The sequence below is a fragment of the Drosophila tropicalis genome, unplaced genomic scaffold (assembly GCF_018151085.1).
Source record: "Drosophila tropicalis isolate 14030-0801.00 unplaced genomic scaffold, ASM1815108v1 contig_905, whole genome shotgun sequence".
NCBI classification, from domain to species: domain Eukaryota; kingdom Metazoa; phylum Arthropoda; class Insecta; order Diptera; family Drosophilidae; genus Drosophila; species Drosophila tropicalis.
This window is the reverse complement of record NW_027173405.1, coordinates 1,701,095-1,723,996: the sequence shown is the minus strand read 5'-3', so window position 1 is coordinate 1,723,996 and position 22,902 is coordinate 1,701,095. Positions and strand designations below refer to the sequence as shown.

General features: G+C 37.3%; 2 protein-coding genes across 2 annotated transcripts in view; one reads left to right on the top strand and one right to left on the bottom strand.

Annotated features, from left to right (window-relative positions):
* Nucleotides 1-22,902, top strand: part of LOC137586136 (calcineurin-binding protein cabin-1-like) — a 1,431,569-nt gene that overhangs the window by 467,426 nt on the left and 941,241 nt on the right. The gene's annotated exons all lie outside the window — the stretch shown is intronic.
* LOC137586131 (antifreeze protein Maxi-like) lies at nucleotides 402-1,275 on the bottom strand. The gene is made up of 2 exons (XM_068302138.1): nucleotides 1,027-1,275; nucleotides 402-830 (listed from the first exon to the last, which is right to left on the bottom strand). The coding sequence occupies exons 1-2, from the start codon at nucleotides 1,273-1,275 to the stop codon at nucleotides 402-404; spliced, it is 678 nt and encodes a 225-aa protein (XP_068158239.1).

Genomic DNA, 22,902 nt, shown 5'->3' with positions numbered 1-22,902 from the left:
GTTTTTTTTTATACCCTTGCAGAGGGTATTATAAATTTGGTCATGTAAACACCTAATTATTGCGTAAAAATGATAGCGATTAGTTTGTATTTTTCGGATTTAATTTTTGGTTTTCTGCGCAGAGACAACTTGCTCGTTGCGTCGCCGGAAAAGAAGAGAGACGCCGTCTCGCCACCTATCGAGGACTTATCGCTAACAATCGATACTTAGTACTAACAATCGATACTTATTACTAACAATCGATACTTATCACTAACAATCGATACTACAATACTGGTTTCGGTATATGCATGAGCATTTAACAAACTTTGTAAATAATTGGAATCTTACAACTCGGCCGTCCTGACGAGGAATCGACCTCGATTCCAATTGTTAACAACGAATGGGGGTAAATAAGAATCTTAAGTGGCTGGTGTCGCCTTTGTTTGGCTATCAGAAGGGTACTGTGCGTGTGCGGCAGCAGCGGCGGCAGCCGCAGCAGCAATTAAGGCGGTAGCGGGTGCAATGGCGGCAGCGGGTGCAATGGCGGCGGCGGGCACAATGGCGGCAGCGGGTGCAATGGCGGCGGCGGGCGCAATGGCGGCAGCGGGCGCAATGTCGGCAGCGGGTGCAGCGGCGGCAGTCTGCAGAGGTGGCCTGTAAGCGGCGGACACCGCAGCGGTGGGTACAGCAGGGGCGGATGCAGCTGCGGCCCGGCAGGGGCGAGTGTGGCAGCAGTTGGCCCGGCAGGGGTGAGCATGACAGCAGTTGGCCCGCAGGGGCGAGTGTGGCGGCAGTTGGCCCAGCAGGGGCGAGTGGGGCAGCGGTTGGCCCAGCAGGGGTGGATGCAGCTGCGGCGGGCCCGGCAGGGGCGAGTGTGGCAGCAGTTGGCCCGGCAGGGGTGAGCATGTCAGCAGTTGGCCCGGTAGGGGCGAGTGTGGCGGCAGTTGGCCCAGCAGGGGCGAGTGTGGCAGCGGTTGGCCCAGCAGGGGCGGATGCAGCTGCGGCGGGCCCGGCAGGGGCGAATATGTCAGAAGTTGGCCCAACATGGGCGAGTATGGCAGCCGTTGGCCCAGCAGGGGCGGATGCGGCAGCAGCGGGCCCAGCAGGAGCGAGTGTGGCGGCAGTTGGCCCAGCAGCGGCGGGCCCGACAGGGGCGAATATGTCAGCAGTTGGCACAGCGGCTCTCGGTACTGCAGCGGAAGGCGCAGCCGCGGCGGCTCCAGTGGCCGCCGCTACTGCAGTGGTAGTCACAGCAGTGGGTGCACCAGCAGCGGTGGGCGTGGAGGCGGTCATCCTAGATGTGGAACGTGTGGCCTACCGTGTCCCGAAATATTTATCCTTTCGTGTGGTCATCCCACTTCTGAGTTGTAAACACCTAATTATTGGGTAAAAATGATAGCGATTAGTTTGTATTTTTCGGATTCAATTTTTGGTTTTCTGCGCAGAGACAACTTGCTCGTTGCGTCGCCGGAAAAGAAGAGAGACGCCGTCTCGCCACCTATCGAGGACTTATCGCTAACAATCGATACTTAGTACTAACAATCGATACTTATTACTAACAATCGATACTTATCACTAACAATCGATACTACAATACTGGTTTCGGTATATGCATGAGCATTTAACAAACTTTGTAAATAATTGGAATCTTACAGTCAGATGTTTGTAACGCACAGAAGAAGACGTTTCCGACCCCATAAAGTATATATACATATATATTCTTGATCAGCAACGTTGCGTTTTACTCAGCAACCTTACAAAAATTTCTGACTGAAAGTTTTTCTGTGCTTTTTATCATCGGGCGGAGATCAAGTATGAGAATTATCAGGATCGGACTACTATATCAAATAGCTCCAGAACAAACATTTTTATAAAAATTGGAGTATCGCTATGAAATTTACATATGTGATAATATTAGGTATAAAACCCAAGATCCGAAAATTTGAATCGGATCGGATAAATATAACACAAGTTACAGTCAATATAACAATTGCCGCTCTGCTCCCAGCTCTGTCGGCAGCGCTGCTTGCTGTCTACTACGGCATACGTCATCAACAGATCACATGCATACACACAGACGCAACGCTACATGAACTGTATGTGTATGCGTGCGTTGCTTTGCTTAGGGAATGAGGGAAGAAGAAGTACAAATTGTAGTAAAAAGACTAAAATTGTTTTGTTTGTATATTGATGAATTGAGTTGCAGGGAAAGAAATTTCAAAATGTAAAAATATTATTGCCAAGGACTGCAAGGGTATATAAACTTCGGCATAGCCGATGTTAGCTTCTTTGATATTTTTAGTTTAGTTTGTGTCTGGAGAGACAAATTTTTTTTCTTTTATTTTTTTTTGACATACTGTTGAATTGTATGTATATATGTATTTTAGATGAATTAATTATAGTAATTGAATCCATAAAATTTTTTTATATTTTCATTTTGTTTAAGAATAAACATCGTGTTCATCAGAAATGCCTTCACCAAATCAGATCGAACAAAGAAATATACAAAACATACAAGAAAAATAAGTCATAAAGATTCATATGACAATTATTGCTTAAATCCAAAAACAAAAATCTACTACCACACTCTGTGGAAAACACTTAAGATTGAAACAGCGGCGCAGTATCAAGTAACCGACGCTGAGCATGAAATATAAACAATTTTCAACCCCCCTCAAAACGTGGGTCATTAGAATAAGATATTTTAAGAACAATTGTTACCTCCTAGAGTTAAGATTCCCTATATAAACTCCATACTTTTGTTAATAAAATCAGTTCATATTTTGAATTCAACAGATGAAGATGGTGTTTTAGTTTGCGGTGCTGAAATCCTCTTCATTTTGGTCCTTCGAGAAAATGGAACTCTGTAGTTTCCCCCACCAGCGGTAAGAGACTCAGAGAGTGAATCAGCTCCTTAAAGTCTGAAGTCTTATGCGAGTATAAATGCTAAGATCAGCTAAAGGTTGCAAAATAAATTAACTCTTGTTTGTGTGTGGCGTATTCGAAGCCCTAATATCGAAAGTATAAAAAAATATATATCCTGGCCTATATATACACTATAGGCGGTTGCAATTCGGCAACAAGAAGCAGATCAACGAGGCAGTTGCTAGTCGGCAACAAGAAGCAGATCAACGAGGCAGTTGCAAGTCGGCAACAAGAAGCAGATCGACGACGCAGTTGCAAAGCAACAAGATAGTTGCCAGGAAGAGGCGACTGGAGAACATACATGTGTACAAGAAAATCAGGTGCGATGACCGGCACCGGTACCGCCTGAGCCCATAGGCCCTGGACATCAGCAGCTGACAACGAGCGTGAAAGGCAGGCCGTCTTTTACGCCTTCGAGGGAGCATCACCAAGCCAAACGGCGACGACCAGCTGATGCGAAAAAAGCAGTTGCAGATTATAAATAAGAAATAATATACATATGTACATATATTCTAAGATACAAAAATTGTGAAAATGAGCGGAGCCTTATCTGCCCGATAGCAGCATAGCCTGTAAAGCTATGCAAAACATTAGGTGGGAAGATCACTGCGATGATCGAGTAGGGAAAGTTAAAAAAAATAATAACCAAAATTGGTGATAAAAAAAAAAAAAAAAAGTTGAAAAAGATAAAAGAGATAGATGCTAGTAAGTTTACTAGCAAAATTCTTAATGAAGTAAGGGACCTGCAGAAGCAATGAATTAGTTACAATAGCCAAATGCTACAGATTGGAGTAACCGAACATCTCTATTTTTCAAAAGGAAAATATGAGGAAGGTTTAGATATGATAGCCAGATTAATAGCCAAAGGAGAGGCAATCAGGCAGGGCCCTGTTGATTCAGAAAACATTGAACATATGCAACGATGTTAGACAATTCTGAGGACAGCAACGCAGAGTCGCGAGGAAACCCGACCTCCAGTAATGAGAACGCTAATGTTAGCCAGGAGAAATTGCAAGAAAAGGTTCGTCAGCTGCAGGAATATTTGGACATGGTGAGCAAAGCTTTACGTCCGATAAACAATAGAACAGGCGAAATGTATGTTAAAAAAATAAAATTCTTGTTCAGGAAGTAGCGTTAGAAGAAACCAGAGGGCCGGGGCTAACTTCGACCGCGTCAAAGTTTGTATACCCTTGCAACTTTTTTGGTAACTCTTTCCTTACCTATTAGCCATCAATCTGGAAGAACGTTTTATCTAAAAAGGATTATGTTTGCGAAATAATGGCCTACAATCATAGGAAATAACGAAGATATTGATAACAGTCACTGTTTTCCACCGATCGTTCCTATGGGAGCTATATGATATAGTCACCCGATCTTTATCAAATTCAGCACAGTCATTAACAGATATATCAAACTAACAAATGTTTAATTTGAAAGCAATCGCATTTAAAGTAACGAAGTTATTTACAAAAGTCACTGTTTTCGACCGATGGTTCCTATGGGAGCTATACGATATCGTCGCCCGATCTTAATCAAATTCGACACAGTCATTAACAGATATATTAAACTAACAAATGTTTAATTTGAAAGCAATCGCGGTAAAAGTAAGGAAGTTATTTACAAAAGTCACTGTTTTTGACCGATCGTTACTATGGGAGCTATATGATAAAGTAATCCGATCTTGATCAAATTTGGCACAGTCGTTTATAGGCGTAATAAACTCTCTAATATTAAGTTTCACGATAATAGCACAGATAATAACGAAGTTATTGAGAAAAGTCACTGTTCGTGGCTTTGTGGTTTGTATCGGAGCTATATGATATAGTGAATCCGGCTGAATCCGAGATATACAACCCCTGCAGTATATACAAGCCTATGTGCAAAATTTCAGCTCTGTAGCTCTTACGGTCTAGAAGGGAGTTTGCGTTCATCCAGACGGACGGACGGACGGACGGACGGACATGGCTATTTGAACTCGTCTCGTCGTGCTGATCAAGAATATATATACTTTGTATGGTCGGAGATGCTTCGTTCTATGCGTTGCACACTTCTGACCAAAATTAATATACCCTTTTTGCAAGGGTATAAAAAATAAAATTCTTGTTCAGGAAGGTACAGATGTGCCAAGCTTATACAGTTGAGTTTATAGGTAATGATACGTTTAAAGAGGTCATAGAAAAATTAGAGTTCGACCTTCAGAATACCTTGGTAGCGCTAGAAGAAAAAATAAACGATCAGAAAAATTTGAAAGTTGAGAATGTAACCGCGAGAGGCGAACTACCGGTGTTGCCAAAGAGAATGGGACCTGTTTGTGGAATTATTTACGGAATTAATTCAAAAAATATAAAATTTAAGTCTTGCTCTTAAGTTAAATTATTTAAAATCCGCATTAAAGGAGGAAGCTAAGAGCATGGTGGCTCATCTATTGTTAGGTTCAGCTGAAATGGTCTGTTCATTGTGTAGTAAGGGACACCATACCTTACTCCATTTTGAAAAAAAAAAGGAGAAAGTTAATACTTGTGTAACGGCACAATCAACACTGTTGGCTACAGCTCTAATACAAGTAAAAAATGTAAATGGAGGATATAAGACTCTAAGAGTCCTTATTGATAGTGGTTCACAGAGTACCATTTTGTCTGAAGAGGCGGCTAAAATACTAAATTTACCTAAAATTAAACAATATACAGAAATAAGTGGCGTGTCGTCAATAAAAGCCAAAAAATCAAAATATAAGGTAAAAATAAATGTGAAGACGCGAAATCCATGGAAACAACTTCTTAAGGTTGAGGCAATTGTGTTGCCAAAGTTAATAAAAGCTCTTCCATTAAAAAGAGTAAGCGTGGATATGTCAAAATGGCAAACCTACGTACTTGCTGATCCTACCTTTAATAAACCTGGTAAGGTTGATATAATAATGGGGGTAAACGTAGGTATATACCCAAATCATTAAAGAAGGAGTTACAAAGATTGATGGCCTACTAGGTTAAAATACTCAATTTGGTTGGATCGTCTCGGGATGCAACAAATCAAAAAGTTATAAATCTGTAGTGGCAACAACAATAGATGTCACAGGCTTAAAAAAGCGTTGGGAAAAGAAGAAGAATGGTAATAGTGATGATACAAGACAATTCAAAACAAACTCATCCACAAAACTCAAGATTCGCATTCGACTCCCCCGGCAGGACCTCACCTTAGAGGTAAGATAAAAGCTGAGGTAAAACAAATAATTTTTGAAAGTCAAAAAGAAATAAGTTTATGTCCGCTGGCAGGACCTCAGTTTGGAGGTAAAGTAAAATGTGGGGAAGAAAAAGTATATATCACAGAGCCAGTACAAAATGAGAATATTCAGATGCCAAATGTTATATTAAATAATGATCATCTAAAAAATAGTGTCAAAATAGATTCCGGTAACAAATTGTCCGAGTCTATAGAACAAAAAAGGCAGATATTGCAAAATGTTCATAAATGGGCAACAGTTAAACAGAATAAACGCTTAAAGTTCAGCTATCAGTGAAATGACAAAACAGTGGAGCAAAAGCCGAGAGGTAGAAGTAGTTGGTCTTCAAAGTCTCCACCATATAAAAAGGCTAGAAGTCAACACAGTAATACACATCAGGAGTGGGTAAATACCCCGAAACAAAAAATTGTTAGGCATCGGGCGATATTAGTAAACCAATTTGGTAAACTATACAACAGAATAGGACGTCAGTTATAAGAAGGATAACATTCATTTGTTAGGTTTAACTTCTCTCATGTACTTAGCTCGTCATGCTTCTTTAACAACAGTTATCTTACTAATGACAATATTAAATTAATTTGTATAAGAAAACTAACTATTAAAAAAAGTCCAAAACGTCACATTTGGCGGCCCTTTGCAGAATGTTTAACGATAAACATCGTGTTCATCTGAAGCAGCTTCACCAAATCAGATGCACTAACGAAAATATAATACAACTGTTGTCACAAACAACTAATCTAGCATATGACCAGAATTACAATCAGCCACACACATTGTAGAAGTGGCCGACGCCGTGCCCAAAATAATAATAATTTTCAACCCCCGAAATCTTGGGTTTGAGTCTCATTAGAATAAGATATTTTAAGAACAATTGTTACCTCCTAGAGCCTAAGGTTCCCTATATAAACTCCATACTTCTGTTAATAAAATCAGTTCATATTTTAAATTCAACAGATGTAGATGGTATTTTAGTTTGCGGTGCTGAAATCCGCTCCACCTTTTTTTTTAAATTATTTTTGAAGATTTTTAATCTATCCTTATGTACTGTTTGTACCTTATTTTTATGGTTTCTAATTTTAATGTTGTTATTTTTGGCTATTTCTATAACTTCGAATGGTCCTAAATAGGCTGAATGACCAGTTTCCTTATGTTCTTGTAACATTGTTCTAGTTTTATTATATTCTAGTTCTAATCTAAACTTAACTTCTTTAGCATAATCATCTACGTTATATAAAAGTTCTATTCTGTTTATGATATTAAAATGAATTGGTAAATTGTTTTGTTTACCAAATACAAGTTCATAGGGACAGTATTTATGTGTTACTGATGGAGTTGTGTTGAAACAATACACAAAATATTGTAACCATATATCCCAATCAGTTTTATCTACTGATATATGTATATGAACGAATGTACTCATTGAATGTCCTATGACTTCTTTCAACGGTACCTAAGGTCTGGTGATGGTGTGCAGTAGACGTAATATTGTATATTTTTAAATATTTGCACAAGTCATTTATTATTGAATTTTTGTATTCAGTTTCCATGGGCGTAATGAACGTCTTCATTGGACCGCACTTCAGAATAAAGGATTCGAATATGGCTTTTGCTACTGTTGTTGCACTTTTGTTTGCAACAGGAATTGCTACTAAATACTTTTTCAGGTCACATACAGGTGTAATTGCGTGTTCATTCCCATTTTCAGAACGTGGTAGTAGACCGATCGTGTCTACTAATATCCTGTCAAAAGCATATTGTGGAGTTTCGGTTATTGTCATCGGTGATCTTGTATGTTTTGTTGTTTTCGACGTCAGCCATTTTTGACATTTATTAATGTACTTTTTTACATATTCAGTCATGTTTTTCCAATAATACCGTCTCTTTATTTTTGCAATTGTTTTATTTATGCCTGTATGACCTTCTTGAATTGGATCGTCATGGAATGTAGACAAAATAGCTTCTTTTTCTTTCTCATTATTTATTTGGGTTACCGACTTGAGTAGCGCTACTCTTTAAAATTGTAAAATTTTATTGCCAATATTTTTTGAGAATCTATTGAAATAGAATATATATTGAAAGATCTTGTCGCTCGGTGCCACTTTGACTTGGCAAATACTAAGTATTCCGGCTCCTTTTTCGAGCTCTTAAAAAAAAAATTGACCTAAGTCGAGAATTCCATTGGTATACATATCGCAAAGATCAATTCTTGCTATAACTTTCTTGAAATGTTTGAATGTGGTCAAAGAATCAGTTATTCGCAAGGTCACTACTTTTCGTACCTCATCATTTACAATAACGTCATATACGTTGGGCTTGGAAGCTTTTTCAAGATTTTGCCTTGGCAATAGTTCTTGTTTATTTTCTGCGCAGAAATTGTTTTGTCTGCTTTGGTACCTGGTAATGACTTTCAGGACTTTTTTGTTCATGTCAATTAAATCGGACATTCCTATTCTTGACAGGGCCACAAAATTATCTTTCCCTCTTAGATACTCTACAGTAAATTCTTCTAATTCGAGTCCCATATGTGTTAATCTTGAACTTGGGTTTACCATAGAAAATAAATATGTCAAATGTCTATGATCAGTTCTAACTGTTAAATAATTGCCAAATATATATGGTCGAAAATGTGTTATTGCCCAATGTATTGCTGCTAATTCTTGTTCTGTAGTACTCTTATTGCTTTCACCTCGTGATGCATATGCAACTGGGAGTTGGAGTCCATTATAGTTTCGAGTTAAAACTGTTCCACATGCGTGTTTGCTTGCATCCGTGATTATGCAAAATTCTTTGCTAAAATCTGGGTACTGTAACAAATTTGGTTCAACAAGCTTAGGCGCTATTTTTAAACCAAATAGTAATCGCGTGAAGCGATATGAACCATTGCTTGTGGAAAAAGACGTAATATTTTTTATGTTTTCCTCAAGTTCAATTTGGTGAAAACCTGACATTAAATCAAGGCATGAAAAATATTTAGCTCGACCCAATTGATCAAGAATATCGTTAATTCTAAGGAGTGGAAATTTATCTGAAAGCAATTTTTTATTTATTTGGCGATAGTCAATTACTAATCTCCATTTTTTCTCGTTAGAACCCGGAAGTGATTTCTTTGGGACTAACAAGAGTGGGCTATTGTAGGGTGATACAAACGGTTCGACAATATTTGTTCAATTAACTTTCCAACTTGATGCTTGATTTCTTCGATTGGGCTATGCGGACATCGATAACACAGGCCGACATGATTTTTGCTGACGTTAATTTGAGAGGTGTTCCTAAATAATTCGGGTAGGCTGATTCTAACTGCATACTTGGTTTTTGTCCATACGTCCAGATTTTTTAAAAACTGGAGATCTGGGGTTGAAAAATAAGCACCCAAAAGTATACTATAGAATGTTTAATACAAAAATTTTCAACTTTTTCAACAGATTTTTGAATATTCCGTGTAAGAAAATAAGTTCTTGTTTGCACATATAACTAACAAACAATAACACGCATCAAATTCCCACAATTCTTTAAAATTTAAAAGCAGACAATTCTTGGAATCTCTCTAGCATACTTTTTGGTTCAAATTTTACTCATTATAAAAACATATCCAGAGTGTAAAATATTATACATTATAACAAAGAAATAACTCTTTGATATTTTGTATATTTCTTTTAAATCAAGCCTAGCATATTAATAGGATAAAATAATAATGTTTTTATTACAATATTATGCCTACATCATGGAATAATATATTGCAAATGAGGTCATTTTGAATAATTTAAACGCATTTTTTTCGAAATCCTGAAGTGATAGAGAAAAACCGAGTACAGGGCCGTGATCAGCACCCCCAATTACTATAGGAGACTTATTAAGCTTTAAACACTTTTTCATGACCTCAAAAATGACGGCCTGTGTAATTTTTTACGTATACCAGTTCATCATCCTTAAGTCTCAATTGTAGCTTATAAAAATTAATTTGTAGTGATTGGTTCGGTTTCAAGTCCGAACACATCACTATACTGTGTGCATTTTTCTTCATGTTGTTTTTTAAACAATGGTGGAAAATTTTTCTATAATTTATTAAGTACAGACTCCTTTGTATTTTCTGTTGGGTTTTGAATCACCTCGTAGTCCGAAAGTGATTCGAATTTTAAATTATTTATATCCTATCATTTGGCATGTATCTGTTGTATTTAGGAATCCCACAAAAGCATTCTGGGCTGACGCAATCGTGTTTCCGAAATAAACAACCGGTTTAATTGCCTGATTGGAAATTAAAGTGTTTTGTTCTGCTGAAGACAACTCTATTTTGCGTATTACTTGAGATCTTGCTGGTAGAAGTGTTGAATTAGTACCAGAACTAAATGTTATTGGAACATAGATAGGATACGTTAGATTTTGTGGTCTAATTATTAACCGATTCTCGGAACTATTGTAATCTTATTGGCAATTAAATCTTTTTATGAAATCTAGTGCTATTATTCCATCGCAGTGTATTGCGAAATCTGCATGAAGTAAATTGAATTTATATGAAATAATGTATTTGTCTGTTTGGAGTTCAATTGAGGCTAATCCTTTGGATTTTATAACTCCTTCTGCCATGCCTCGAATATCTATAATTTTATTTGTATGGATGTCATGAAAGACATCAGAATTTTCTTTTATAATTGAAATATGTGCACCTGTATCAATCAGAAATGTTAAATTTTTATCTGTTGCATTTTTGAATGATACGAAATTATTGAGACTCAAGTTAACCGTATATACTTTGTTATTTAGCACTGAGTATCTGGAAGTGTCAATCGTTGTTTCAGAGTTTAGGGTATTACCCGCGTGACCTTTTAATTTGGATTTTATAATTTCCAAGGCTAAGTACGCGAAGCTCTAATTACCATCGGGAGCTAGATGGTTTGAATGAGGGTGTGTGAGATGTGTGTGTATTAATTAATGTTTTATCAATACCCCGGTGATTGTTATTATTGTGATAATCATTGACTATTTTTTTTTTTATCAGTCGTATTAGTGATATCGTCTAAAAGAGTTGTACACCTAAGTAATTTAAATAATTTATTGTGAAAAAAATGTTTAGAGAACACTTCTAGTACTATGTATTTGAAAAATACTGTCTGATGTGTAAATTGCTAATGTCCTGTTAATCTTTAAAATTTTTTAGAGCGAAGCTCTCTTAGGCGCGTCGCGGTAGGAAATTATTTTTAAAAATCGTCAGACGTCAGATCTGCAGCGCGTCAGATTTTCGTTTCTCTTTACTGTTCGTGAGAGACAAGGACCGACGACATTGAAACACCCGTGATTGGTCCGCCTATGTCTCTCTGTCTAGTCAGAGAGAATAGTCTATCTAAATCAGGGCCCGGCACAAAGAGAGCGCTAGAAAAATGTAGTTGTATGTGTGCACTTGCTTGTCTGCGTGTGTTGCTTTACACAAAGTTGACAAAATTTTGCCTCAAATCAAGAAAACGAGTACAGCAGCTAAACTGATGCAAGAGAAAGATAGAAAAACAAAGTAGCGATCAATTTTTTCATGTGTCATCTCTCAACAAAGCGACATAGACCTGCTTGCGTCGAAATGCTGAGGAAAACTAAATCCATCTTGATTTTTTTGTGTGAGGACTTCGGCAGCCGTTCGGTTACACGCATACGACGAGCCGAACGTGTTCGTCCCCCGGGGGATATGAGTGCCTGGCTCTGATCTAAATCAGGGCCCGGCACAAAGAGAGCGCTAAAAAAGTTTAGTTGTATGTGTGCATTTGCTTGTGTGCGTATGTTGCTTTACACTGCGCAAAATGAAACTTCATCAAATTCTGCCTCAAATCAAGAAAACGAGTGCAGCAAATACAAAGCAGCGATCAATTTTTTCATGTGTCTTCTCTCAACAAAGCGACATAGATCTGCTTCCTCCTCCCTCCCCCAACCACTTGTTCATGATTTTTTTGTGTGAGGTCTTCGGCAGCCGTTCGATTATCGATAAACTATACAAAACTTGAGTCGAATACGAAAGATCCCGTTTTTAAGTTATTCGATAAGTTTTGTATTATGTATTTCCCGAATTAGAACTTTTCCTATTTGTTTTTTCATAGGTTAGGGTCATTCCACTTCTCGTAAATTCAAATTTTCGAAAATAAAAAATTTGTGATATTAAAAATTTCAGTGTTTTCTAATTTGAAAGTGAATAAGGAGTGATTTCATCGTATTCAATTGCAAAGTTTAAAATTTTTGTGAATTTCCAGAATGAATTGGGGGAAACTCAAATTTTCAGAATTTCCAAATTATGATGTTGACAAATTTGGATTTTTAATAATATAAAATTGCAAAATCCGACTAAAATTGGAATTTAAAATCTGAAGCGCAAAATTTAATCTTTCAGAATTTTAAAATTAGAATTTTTCAAAATTTTGATTTTTTAAAATCTGTAAGTTGACAAGCACTAATCGCTAATCACTAATTCAATTGTATTGATTATGATATTAAATTTGGAGTTTTTAAAATTTTCAAAAGAAAAAATGGGAAAAAATTTAAATCTTCCAAATTTTAATTGATTTACGTGTGAAAGTTGACAAGGACCACTTTTATTGGAAGTGCAAAGTTTTGAATTTTTCTACATTGTGAATGAAATTTTCGGGAAATTGAAATTTTCAGAATTCAAAAATTATGATTTTGAAAAATTTAGTTTTTTTTTTCAATTTTTCAATTTAAAAGCTAATAATGACAAATTTTATCATTTGCAATTGCGAAATTGGAAGGACATTGGCATTTAAAAACTAAAATTAGCGTGAAATTTCAAGTATTGAAGTTGTCGAATTTTCATTTGTTGTTCATGTTCAATCATTTCTGCTATTGTATATGACTGTAGTTCATTGTTTACTCGACGAATTCCTAGAGAGCTTCGCTCTACCCGGGTGTCTTGTGAAACCTCATTGCTTTTTTTTAGATTGTCTAGTACAGTATCTGAGTTAAGTCTGGGTTCTGTGATTGTTCGCCTTAATTTGTTTTTAAAGGGAGTAGAAACCTGGTAAGAAGCAGGAGAACCTTCAGCTACCACAATCTGCATTATTATTATTATTATTATTTAATTGTAAAAAAGAATTAATTCTAGGTTACAATGAGTTTTGAGCCAGAGCGACAAAGGCCTTCAGGCTGGAGTTTTTATACTATTTTTTACAATTATTCTAAGATATTTAATGTATTAATTATTTTTATAAAGTTTTTTATATTAGAGAGGTTAGCCTCTGAGATGAGAATGTTAGGGGGTGGGCAATTTAGGGATTTGCTTATATTGATAATGTGTTGGCATTGGTAGGTAAGGTGTTGGATTGTGAGGTTATTTCTATTGCAGTACGGGCAGATGGGTGGAGGTGTTTTGTTTAGTATGTGTTCGTGAGTAAGTTTTGTGTGACCAAGCCGGAATCGTGTATATATTACTGCATGTTTCCTTTGAATTTTTATTGGCAGGTTAGTTGGTTGCATTTCTGGATTAATGGTTTTGTAGAAATGTGTGTAGTGATTCCACGTTGACTTCAGCTCTGCTGTGGTGTTTGAATTGATTAATTTGTTGATGTCCTTTTTGTTGTAAGTGTTATGCAGATGTAGAGGATATTTTGTGGCGCATTTTGCTGCTGTGTCCGCTTGTGTCTTCCCTTTGATACCAATATGACCAGGTGTCCATAGTAGTTTTAGCCTTTTGGGGTTTGAGTTGATTTTATCCCGAATTTTTGTTATTGTAGGATCGCTTTTGTTTGGGTTGCTAACGGCCAAGAGTGTGGAGAGAGAGTCAGTGCAAATCACAAACTTTGTTCTTCTTGCGTTAACTGCAAACTCTACCGCGCTGAGGATGGCTTCTGCTTCTGCTGTGAATATTGACGTGTATTGTGGGGTTACTGCCTCTTTTATAATTCTGTTGTCCTCAGTGACTACACTAAAGGCTGTTGTGTTATTTGATTTGGATGCGTCAGTGAAGGGAAAAGTCCATAGGTTGTGTTCGTCTCTGATTTTGTTGTATCGTTTTTTGTAGACTTCGTTTGGTGTTGTGTCTTTTTTGTGTTGCGCAAGGTCGAACAGAATGGAGCTGTTGGCTATTGTCCATGGTGGGAGGCTTTCCTTGTATTTTCTTTCCGTTGGACATATTATATTAAGATCTGCAGCTTTGTTGCTTATAATTTCCAGACTGGATGGTTTTTTCATGCGTCTCTTACGTCTCAGTAGTTTGGTTAGTGGGTCTTGTAGCGAAGATCCCTTTGCATTTATAATGTTTTTAATGTGTCTGCTGAAGCTCCATTGCAGCCTACTGTTTAGGTCAGGGAGTCCACTTTCTGCGATCATGTTTTTGATGGGAGTAGTGCGGAAGGCGCCAAGTGAAAGTCGTATAGAGGAGTGATAGGGAGTGGATAATTTTTTTAAATTTGTTTTAGAGGTTTTTCCATAAATGGCAAAGCCGTAATCAATTTTAGCGAGGATAATGGATTTTGCTATGTTAATGAGGGATGAGGTGTTACATTTAAGCTTATAATTACTTAAGCATTTAATTACATTTAGTCTATTATTTAAAGTATTGGTTAATCTTATTACATGTTCATTCCAGGTATACTTATTGTCAAATGTTAGACCTAGAATTTTAAGGTGTTTTGTTTTTGGTATGTTTACATTATTAATTGTTATTTCTATGTTATTGCATTTGTGTTTTTTACATATGTGTAGATGGGTAGATTTTTCGGCGGACAACTTTGTGCCACTAATGTCACACCAATTGTGGATTTTGGCAAAGAGATTGTTTATTTGAGTGTTGTAGCCTTCGTTTGGTTTAAAAAAAGAGACAGAGGTCATCCGCGTACATGGTGTGAGAGAAAAACTTGTTTTCATTGATCAGTTGATTTAATTTATTGAAAGCGACAAGAAAAAGGGTAACAGACAGCGGGGAACCTTGAGGGATTCCATTTTTTAAATCAAAAGCTTTTGAGAGAGTGTTGTTAATTTTGACTCTGATCCTTCGATTATTTAGATAGTTGCGTACAAAGTTTATTATTTTTGGGCCGAGCTTCCATTCAAGTAGTTGTTGTAAGATACAGTATGCGCCTATTCTGTCAAAAGCTTTTTCCATATCGATTGATAGGACCGATATGTGATTTCTGGTGGACAAATTGTTGCAGATGTAATTGTCCGTTATTAGTAGAGGATCAATGGAGGAACGGTTTTGTTTGTATGCATATTGGTTAGTAGAGAGGAGGTTTTCTTGGTTAAGCATCCAAATAATCCGCTTTGATATTATTTTTTCTAGGATCTTGGATAGACAGGGAAGCAAGGATATGGGGCGATAACTGTTTAGCAGATGTTTTGGTTTGTTAGGTTTGTTAATTGGTATTATTGTTGCAATTTTCCATTGGTGGGGGATTATGTTGGTATCTAGTATTCTATTGTAGAGTTCTAGGAGCTTGTTGTATGCTGATGGAGTAAATTTTTTTATCATCTCATAGTTTATATTGTCGTGTCCGGGAGTAGATCCTTTTAGAGAACTGACGCAAGATTGGAGTTCAATAGATGTTATGGGTTTTTCAATTATTTTGGCTCTATGTCTGAGATTGTACGTGGTTTGTGCTAGGTAGGTGTTTTTGTTTTGTTTGAAAGCTTCTGAGAAGTTTGAGTCTTGTGAGTAATCGGACCATGTTTTACAAAATGCATTCGCTATCTCTGTTGGGTCGCAGGTGTTTCCTGTCTCCGTTTCTATGGCATGTACGTATGTGTTTTTCCTAATCCCTGTGATGAAGTGTACTTTGTCCCAGAGAGCTTTTGTTGTTGTGTTAGGGTTTATGTCTTCCGTAAATTTTGTAAAGGCTGTTCTTTGTGTTTATTTTTGCTACATATTTAAACTTGGCGTTCGCTTTTTTGTAATTTAACATATTTTCGGTGTTTAAGTGTTTTCTAAGCTTGCTAAGACACCTAGTCTTTTCCTTTTTTAGTTCGTTTAGCTCTGTGGTCCACCAGTAAACGCTGAGTTTCTTTATTTTATTGGGGTTGGAGGTGGGTATTGACTTGTTAGCAGATGTTTTGACTATTTTTAGCAGTCTGGCTGCTGACTGATTTGTATTATTTGTTATAGTTAGTTCTTGTGCATTTTTATTTAAGTTTTCCTGAAATAATTTCCAGTTTGCTAAATGAAGTTTATATCTGTGTGTTTTGTGTATTGTGTGAGTGTGGGCTGACGGAAATAGTTGAATTCGTATGGGGTAGTGGTCGCTTCCATAAAGATCTTCGTCTGTAAATCAGGATGCGTTGAGATTAAGGGGTGGAGAGCAGAATGTTAAGTCTACATGGGTGAAGGTGTTATGTGTGGAGTAGTGAGTGGGGTCCCCATTATTTAAAGGAATGAGGTTACTATTTTGAATAAAGCGAGCTATAACATTTCCTCTTTGATTGTTTGTGGGTGATCCCCAGGTTGAGTGCCAGGCATTAAAATCTCCTACTAACATCACTGGTTTATTGAAGTTATTTATCAGGTTATGAAAATCTTGCTCAATAAATTTGTCTGTAGGTGAAAGATATATATTAATAATTATAAACGGGATTTTTGCTTGTATTTCTGCGGCAATGGCTAAAATGTTAGACTGACAATTAATGATTTTGTGTTCAATGTTTTTAGATATTAGAAGAGCTACTCCTCTGTTTGCTCTTGGGGCTAGAACATCTATATCGTTATTGTGATATAATGCATATTTTTTGGGCGTTTGAATATTTTTGTCAGATGTGTGGAGGTGGGTTTCTTGCAAAGCTACAATATGTGGGTTGTAGTTTTTTATTAAGAGAGAGAGAGATCATGGTATTTATCTTTGTACCCATTTATGTTCCATTGTACTGTGTTGAGAGACATAGTGTAGGGGGGTATAGAGTAGGGGAGAGGGCCCAGTTAAATTTAGAAGTTTAACATTTAAATATTAACTAAACGCAACTTTTTTCCAAAGAATGTATGTTTATTTGAGTTATTCAAAAAATTTTGGAACAGGTTTAATGTGGATAACTTTTTTTAGGCCGAAAAAAAAGTGCCCCAGTTATGACTCACCTTAAGAAATTCACTGAAAATAAGAAAATATGAAAGGAAAATCACTCCAATTGTTGTGATTTAATGGTTTACTTATTATGAAGGCCTTCAATGACAAAAATAATGAAAAACACAAATGAACATTGACTTAAACTATATAAAGTTTTTTAATTCCCAAACATTACTTAATTTGTGTTTTTACCAAATGAAACAATCCCGCACCTTCCCGCTCGAGATCTTCCAGAATATTTTCGGACAAACTGGTCTCATTAAGTAAATTTCCTTTCCTTGTTTTTATACAACAACAAAAATGTTTGAATTTGACAATTTTACATAATCCTATTGCAAAAAAAAAATGGGACATAACTGGGCACCCCAGCTGAGTCATAACCGGGCCTTTTCATAGTTTAAAGTTTATATGTATATTTTTTATAGACACTACATAATCACATAAATCCTTATAGGATCACAAAATATACGGCAAATAGAATATTTTAATGCATTACACTCACATTTTCACTGTTAATTTTACAAAATTTTGATACTTTTAAAAAAAATCAAAAAAACTTTTTCGCACGATTTTCAACACGATGTTTGGTACGCATATATACAATACGATTATTAACGTTGGGGTCTGTCCAAAAACTGCAGAACGTCTAACAAACATGATTTACAGGGCTCAAACTGTCATTCAATACCGCATTTCAAAAATATTTGAGAATGTCACAACTGGGCCTGAGTCACAACTGGGCCTGAGTCACAACTGGGCCCTCTCCCCTACTTGTGTTGTTTTTTTTTAGTTAAATCTCTCTATTGCTTTTTCTAATTCTCTCTTAACTCTCCTCTGCTGGGCGGCGTACACTTTAATGCTTAGAATCATTATAGGCCACCGCGGGGAGCAAGAGGAGCGGAAAGTAGAGCTTAATAGATTTGGGTTTGTTAGGTCTCAACGTCTATTCTGATACTGTCTGTATCAGAGAGCGTTGAGGTTTTTTTTTCCGTTTGGCTTGTATATTTTTCTAATGTTTTCTGTGTCTAATTCTGAGTCGCTTGTTGTTGTGATGTCTTCGGTTGTTACATTTGTTGTTTTTGGTGTGTGTTGCGTTGTCGTTTTGCTAGTGCTGTTTTTGAGCGCTGCTTGCGCGAATTTTAATTCTGTAAAATTGAGTGGTTCGTTTGCTGTGTTATTGGTTTTTGTTTTGTGTATTGATTTGTTTTCTGTTATTAAAGGAAGTGATGAGACGTTCGTCTCAACTTCTTTGTGTGCTACTTGTGTAGCGGTTGTTTCTGCGTATGTTTTATTGGAAGTGGTTGGTCTTTGTGCATTTTGTTTGTAATATTTGTTTTTGGCTTCATAGATCGTACATTTTTCTATTGTTTTTATTTTTATTATTTCTTGGGCTTCTTTATATTTTGGACATTCTCGGTTGCTGGCAGCATGCTCTCCGCTGCAATTTACACAGTATGTGCGAGTGCAGTTGGTTGGTGTGTGTATGGGGAGACCACATGGGTCGCAAGTTGTATTGCCGTGGCAACGTTTGGTTGTGTGTCCAATAATTTGGCATTTTTTGCATCGCATGGGATTGGGGATATACTCTTTAACATGTGCAGTGTTCCAAGAAATTTGTATTTTTTGTGGTAGGGTGTACAAGTTGAAGGTGAGTTGAACCACACCAGTTGGGGTTGGTTTGCCGTCTATTTGTTTTGAGTATTTATACACGTCTACAACTCCTTGTGATTTTAGTTCTTGGACTATTTCTTCGTTTGTAACGTGGTTGAGGTAGGGGGCATATACCGTTCCTTTGCAGTGATTGAGGTTTGTGTGGTATTGGGTTTTAATTTTGCACACACCGTGGAGCTCTGTGGCACCAATAAATTTCTCTGCGATTGTTGCATTTTCGACAAAGATTAAAAGGTTACCATCTCGCATTTGGTTAATTTTTAATATCTTTGAGCTGATGATTTTAATGGCTCTATCCACTGCAAAGCATGAATATGATGATAGTGGTTTTTCTGAGTTAGTAGCCGACATGACTATATATTTGGGGTTAGGGTTTTTACAGGTTGGTAGTTCTGGGAAAACTTCGTGCAACGGAGAGGGCTTTTTCCTCTTGGATTTGGGGCTATCGCTTAGCAATGCAAAGCGATTTGCCCCTTGATTGTAATGCCCAGGGGGCATTTTTATATATATATATATATATATAAGTTTACCGTGTGTGTTTTTTGTTGGTTTGAGATGTATGGATTGGGTAGGTGAAAGAGAGTGCGCTTGGAGTTAGAAAAGCTTTGAACTAAACTGCGAATCACTGTGATAACACAACCGATCGTTTGCGGGTTCAGTCGACGACTGACCACAATCTGCAAATTAAAATCGTTAAGTGGTTTTTCGACAATTATGATGCTTGATGAAAGATTATACAGAGAAGATGTTATTTTGTTATTTGAAAAATTTTCGACATCTATATCGTTAACGATAATATTTGCTTCGGGTCGGATACGACTCAGTGCATCTGCAACTACGTTTTGAGAGCCTTTTTATACCCTTGCAAAAAGGGTATATTAATTTTGGTCAGAAGTGTGCAACGCATAGAACGAAGCATCTCCGACCATACAAAGTATATATATTCTTGATCAGCACGACGAGACGAGTTCAAATAATATATCTGTTAATGACTGTGCCAAGTTTGATCAAGATCGGGTGACTATATCATATAGCTCCCATAGGAACGATTGCTTTCAAATTAAACATTTGTTAGTTTAATATATCTGTTAATGACTGTGCCGAATTTGATAAAGATCGGGTGACTATATCATAACGGGTTTAGCTCCCATAGGAACGATCGGTGGAAAACAGTGACTTTGATCAATATCTTCGTTATTTCCTATTATTGTAGGCCATTCTTTCGCAAACATAAGCCTTTTTATATAAAACGTTCTTCCACATTGATGGCTAATAGGTAAGGAAAGAGTTACCAAAAAAGTTGCAAGGGTAGACAAACTTTGACGCGGTCGAAGTTAGCCCCGGCCCTCTGGTTTGTATTGAAATTCGTATTCGTATTCTAGTAATTGTAGTTTCCAACGGGCGACCTTGTCGTTGGTTGAAAATAGTCCTGTGTTCCATGTTAATGGTTTGTGGTCTGAAACTAAATTAAATTTTTTTCCCAATAAGTAGGGTCTAAAGTGTTTTACTGCCCAATGCACTGCAAGCATTTCTTTTTCTGTGGCTGAATAACGGGTTTCTTCATCGGATAATGTGCGACTGGCGTAAGAAATAGGTTTGTCGCTTCCAGATAATTTTTGGAATAAAACAGCGCCGATGGCATAATTGCTTGCATCAGTAGTTAATATAAAGGGTTCTTTAAAGTTTGGGTAGGTCAATATTGGATTATTGCAAAGTAATATCTTACAGAATTCAAAAGTTTTACAGTATTCTTCATCAATTGTTACTGCTTTTGTACCTTTTAATTGTTTTGTAATGGCTTTGTTATACGGGCAAAGTCTTTAATAAATTTTCTACAATAACCAAGGAGACCAAGAAATGATTTAATTTGTCTCCTGTTTTTTGGGATAGGGAACTCCTGAAAGGATTTTATCTTATTTGGGTTAGGTTTGACCCCATCTTGAGTTACAATATGACCTAGAAAATTAACCTCTCTCCGAAGGAAGTCATATTTTGCGATTTGTAGCTTAAGATTAGCGGATCTGAATCTATCAAATACTTGCTTTATATCTATCAGGTGTTTTTGTAGAGATGGTGAAAAAATTATAATGTCGTCTAGGTATACTAAACAAATGGAACCTACTAGATCTCCAAGGACATGGTCCATTACTCTTTGGAACGTCGCAGGTGCATTCTTTAACCCGAACGGCATCCGGATGAATTCAAAGTGGCCACCTTCGACTGTAAAAGCTGTTTTGCTCCTATCTGTTTGGTTCATTTCAATCTGGTGAAATCCACTAGCTAAATCAAGTGTTGAGAAGTAATTAGATTTACCAAGTTGGTCTAAAATCTCATTTATATTTGGAATTGGATAACGGTCTGAAATTGTTTTTTCGTTAAGTTTACGAAAATCTAAAACTAATCTCCATTTCTGCGTTTCAGGGGTGTTCGATTTTTTTGGAACTACCCAAACAGGGGCGCTCCAAGGCGAATAGCTGTTTTGGTCTTTTACTTCTTTCTTTAAGGCGCAGGGGTATCGATATGATTTAACAAAGATTGGCGTGTCGTCAGTTGTGCATATATGTAAGATGGAGTCCTCAATTGAGTCCCCAAATGTATTATATTATAGTTTATTAGTATTATAAATCGTGGACGGGCGAATAATGATTACAGTATGCAACTTAAATCTCGGGTTCTGTGTACTGCTGGTTTATCGGCTCCTTACTGCTGACTGCTGATACTTCTGACTGCTGATACCTCTGACTGCTGAACACCGACTGTTTTCTGCTAAACCTCGACAGCTGACTGCTGAACATTGACTCTTACGATACCACACGACTACTGCTGCGTTGCCAATCTGCATAAGGGAGTTGCCACCACGCTGCAACTACCTTATCCCATCTCACATTCGGCCTTCCTGATTAGTCATCAGCCTCTGATGACCATGCATCCTCGTTCTCTGCTACAAAACTCCACAATTTCATGTTGTCATTGCTAGTGGTCGTATATTTTGGTCCCTCGGTGTCTGTTGCTGCTTTTCGAACATCATAGCGTCCTGCACGTTTCAACTTCACTATCTCGTACGGTCCTAAAAACTCGCTTGCCAACTTTTTGCCTGCTACAAATTGGGTTCTACGAATGGCCACCAGATCTCCAACATTGTATCCGACCTCGTTCTTTCGGTTTTTATCAAACTGTTCTTTATAACATTTCTGAGCCATCTGTATATTTTCTTTTGCTTTGTCACGCATCTCTTGCCTTTCTGAGTCAAAGGTGTCAAGCATTTCTTCCTCGAGCAACTGTAAGATATCGCTTTCGGTTCCGCTCCTCATTTTCACGCCGAGCATCAACTCAAATGGAGACCGCTTTGTGGACTTATGGACAGAAGAATTAATCGCTTTTTGAACTCTCGGTACGAACTTGTACCATCTTTCAGGCTCCTCCGATGATAACTTGGATATAATGTTAAGGATCGATCGGTTGACACGTTCAATTTGTCCATTTCCTCTTGGCACTCCAGTGGTGCTCCAAACATGTTCAATTCCATTCTGCTTCGTATACTCTTCAAAACTAGACGATGTAAATGCTGATCCACGATCACTTATGATGCGAGCTGGATGTCCGAAGGTATCTGACCATTCCTGCAGCTTTTTGATGACCTCGTCGGCATTAGTGGTTTTTGTGGGGTACATTCATACAAATTTGCTGAAACTATCGACAATTGCAAATATGTATTTATACAGCTTTGATGTGGCATCCATCGGTCCGAGGTGATCCACTTGTAAGGTGTGCAGCGGTTCGGATCCTTTGTCGATTTGATAAAGAAACCCTTCTTTTTTGCCAAGTTTCTTGTTGTATATAATGCATTTGACACAATTGTTTATTATTTGCATCACTTTGCCTTCCAGATGTGGTATCCAAAAACTTTGTTGTACTGCGTGCATAGTTTTCTGCACTGCAAAGTGTCCTGCGTTGTGAGCTTCTGTAATTATTTCTCTTTCTAGGGATTTTGGTATAGCGAGGAAATCTGTTCCTTGTATCACCTTGTACACCAAACCTCCTTTAAGCTTAAAG